General features: G+C 47.1%; 1 protein-coding gene across 1 annotated transcript; it reads left to right on the forward strand.

The window, feature by feature from the left end:
- Positions 1 to 502: 502 nt before the first annotated feature.
- LOC119688591 lies at positions 503 to 1,888 on the forward strand. Its single transcript, XM_038103266.1, has one exon. It carries the CDS (start codon positions 503 to 505, stop codon positions 1,886 to 1,888), a length of 1,386 nt encoding a protein of 461 aa, XP_037959194.1.
- Positions 1,889 to 3,991: the final 2,103 nt, after the last annotated feature.

Genomic DNA, 3,991 nt, shown 5'->3' on the forward strand with positions numbered 1-3,991 from the left:
CCAACGTAAGAACTAAGCACGAAAGTTGGAAAAATGCATGCCAAAACAGGCAATGCTTTTCTAGATAAGTATAAACAGGAATTGAGGGTTTAAACACCCATCAGGATCGAGCCCAGTAAGATCCTGATTATGGCATACTGGAAGAAATTTACAAAAATGATGATTTTCGGGCTGGCGGATGTGGTATTCTGTTACCTGAGTATATGAGAGTGACATCTCATAGAAATGGCTTTCAGGTTAATGCTGCATCTTCCTCCGTCATTTTAAAACTTGGCAAGTCTCCAAGTACGTTCGATGTCTCGTCACCATTAAGTTGGTGGTATAGGCTCAGTTGAGAGTACTCCTGACCTGCGGCAGATCCTGGCTCTGAACACAAACTCCCATAAGGAATTGTGTCAACCCTTGCATGGCCTCCCTGCTTTGCATAGATAACCATGGGGATCGTTACGAGCGACTATACAATCGAACATCGATAGCGGCTAGGAGTTTGGACCCTAAAAACATGAATAACAACAATACAAAAATGTCAACGGAAGGGCCAGTACAAGATGGTCTAAAGAAGTCCACGAATGATGTGAATGTACAAATGTCAATACAAGATGGACCAGGGAAGTCCGCAATGAAAGAGGGCACGCCAAAGGTGCCACAAAAGACGAATGGTGTGCACATTTCACCGGGAAATGAGTACAAAATGAAAAAAGAAGAGGCGATAATATTTGAAAAATGCGTAACCGCCCTAAACAAAATAAAGCAAGCCATAAATCGGCAAAGAAATGTCTCGACGGACATTAAAGAGGGCGTTTATGAACTGCAAACGCAGTTGGATTTGATGACCGTTTACCACCAAGGTTGGATTAAAGCAGTAGAAAAAAGAGAAAAACTGCGAAAAGAGACTATTCTGACTGCCACACCGAACGTGCAACGACAAAAGCGTGTGGCAACAAGTCCAGTGGCGCAAACAACAGAGAACGAGAGCGCCAAAAAAATTCGAGAAGACAGATCCGAGGAATGGCAAACCGTAAACCGGAAGAAGCCTAAAAGCCCAAAGGCAAACGGGAACCAGGAAAACGATACCCCTGCCACCTCGAATGGAAAAGTGAAAACAGCTGCCGACACGAAGAAACAGTCAAAGTCCACGAGGAAGATAGAGGCAGAAGCAAGTAGGACCAGATCAAACAAGAACAGGGGTCCGAAGACAGAAGCCGTTCTTATAAAACCGACGGGAAGCCAAACCTACTCGGATATTTTAAAAAACCTTCGTTCGAACGTCAAGCCGGGCGATTCGGAAGTCAAAATTCGCACAGTTCGGAAGACAATGTCGGGAGCTATGTTACTAGAGCTTGATAAAGGGACCAAGGCAAGCCTAGATTTCTGCGAAAAAATTAGGAGCGCTTTGCAGGAAACAGTGGAGGTAACCGGGCTAACACCAACAACCACAATAGAGATAAGGGACCTTGATGCGCTCACGACAACTGCTGAAGTCGAAGAAGCCGTCAAACGAATCCTTCCAAATGGAATTGATCGATTGAAAGCCACGGTCACTAAACCGAATAACCGAGAATTGGTTAGAGCTTATGTACAACTCCCAACCACAGCAGCGGAAAAGCTTCTCGAAGCAGGCTCAATCACTATTGGATGGATCAGAGCGAAAATGCGGATGCGCACTGAAACTAAGCGCTGTTTCAGGTGCCATGGCGTAGGACACATTCAAAGAAACTGCAAGGGTCCAGACAGAACGAATCTTTGCATCAAATGTGGCGAACCTGGACACAAACTAAAGGATTGCACGAACCCTTCAAAGTGCTACATATGTTCTGACGCTGGCCTTAAAACCGTAGATCACATCGCCGCATCTGGCAAATGTACATCGGTTAAAACCCAGAAATGATAAGACTTCTGCAAGCAAACATGCACCGAAGCAAGACAGCAGACGCCCTCCTATTACAACTCGTGCATGAACGGAACGTGGATGTTGTCATAATCAGCGAACAGTATAGAGAAATCAATAGTGGTGCCTACTTGGCTGATAGCAGTGGAACAGCAGCCATTTGGCTTCCATGCGCTGAAAACTTCCCTTTTTTGGTTAGCGGTGCTGGAGACGGATACGTTTGGGTGCGAAACCGCAACTTCACCCTCATGAGCTGCTATCTAACACCTAACGACAGCATCGGCGAGTTTCAAACAAAACTAAACGCAATCGAGGATTGCGCCACCCAAACAGGCGGCAACTTCATCATAGGGGGTGACTTCAACTCGAAGGCTATCGAATGGGGTATGACGACCACAAACTCTAGAGGTAGGCGAGTCCTCGATATGGCGGCCAGATTAGGGCTGGTAGTCGCAAACAGGGGAACGGTTCCCACCTTCCGCAGACTAGGATGCGAAGGCACAATCCCAGACATCACGCTGGTGTCAGAGAGGATAGCGAGTACGCTAAAGAGATGGTCAGTACTGGAGGACTTCACGGGCAGTGACCACCAATACATCTGGTTCACCGTCGAACTACTCAGCAGGCCAAATGGAAACTCCGGAAGAAAATCTACCCGCAAATGGTCCACGAACAAACTGAATCGAAATATTTTTCTCGAGGTGTTTGATGAGAGGATGATGAGAAACGCTGGAGTGAGAGACGCCAGAAGCTTGGTCCGCCACACAATGCAAAGCATAACACAGGCTTGCGACGCAGCAATGCCTAGAGCTGCAAAAAACTCTGGAAGAAAAGCAGCCTACTGGTGGACTGATGAAATAGCCGAACTTCGAAGGGTCTGCCTCCAAATGCGGAGGAGAATGACTAGGGCCAGAACCCGAAGTAACGCTGCGGAAGAAATTGAAGCACTGAAAGCGGCGAGGAAAGCGTTAAAGCTTGCTATCCACAGAAGTAAGAAAAGAAAATGGGAAGAGCTGCGTAACGATGTAAATAATGACCCATGGGGACTTGGCTACAAGATTGTTATGCGGAAACTAGGTACTTTAGCATCAATTCCTGATATGGAAGAAAGTGTGATGGATAACATCGTAAATTCTCTCTTTCCGGACCATGAAGAGCGAAGAGATCCCGAAAGGACCTTCATTGACGACCCACCATTTTTCACGGAATATGAACTTAAAGCCGCCGCACGTTCTTTGAAGAACAACAAGGCTCCAGGACCAGATGGTGTTCCATCAGAGGTAATTAAACTGATTGCAGATGACCGCCCGCAACTCCTGCTTGAAATGTTTAATTCTTGCCTGAAGGAAGGAATCTTTCCAGAGGTTTGGAAAAAACAGCAACTAACTCTGATTAGCAAAGGAAAGGGCAACCCCGAGATGCCGAACGCATATCGTCCGCTTTGTATGCTCGACACATCAGGGAAATTGCTGGAGCGACTGCTAAAACCGCGCATAGCAGAATCCATCGAGATCGCTGGGGGACTATCCAACAGACAACACGGCTTCCGGCCAGGAAAGTCCACCATAGGAGCTATTGCTGACGTGGTGGCATCCGTAGAGGCTGCACAACGTGGCAATGCCTACTCGAAGCGCATAGTCCTTCTGGCGGCTCTAGACATTCGTAACGCGTTCAACAGCCTACAATGGGTTGATGTGATCAACGCCCTAGAAAGGCGCTTTAGTACACCTATGTACCTAATGCAAATGATTCGCAGCTACCTTAGCGATAGAGAGCTTCTCTACCACACACAGAACGGCATGAAAACCAAGAAGATTTCTTCCGGTGCAGCACAGGGCTCCGTTCTCGGCCCCGATCTATGGAATGCGAGCTATGACGAAATATTCTCCATCGAAATGCCAGACAACGTTCACCTAGTCGGCTTTGCTGATGATGTAGCTGCAGTCATCACAGCTCGAAATGTGCACGAGGCACAACTCAAACTGCAACAGGTGATGATACGCACGATGGCTTGGATGGACGACCGTGGCCTAAAACTAGCAACCGAGAAGACTGAATTGATCTTACTAACGAAGCGGCAAATACCCTTAGAAATCGAAATGC

The sequence above is a fragment of the Teleopsis dalmanni genome, chromosome 1, assembly GCF_002237135.1.
Source record: "Teleopsis dalmanni isolate 2A chromosome 1, ASM223713v2, whole genome shotgun sequence".
Classification (NCBI taxonomy): Eukaryota; Metazoa; Arthropoda; class Insecta; order Diptera; family Diopsidae; genus Teleopsis; species Teleopsis dalmanni.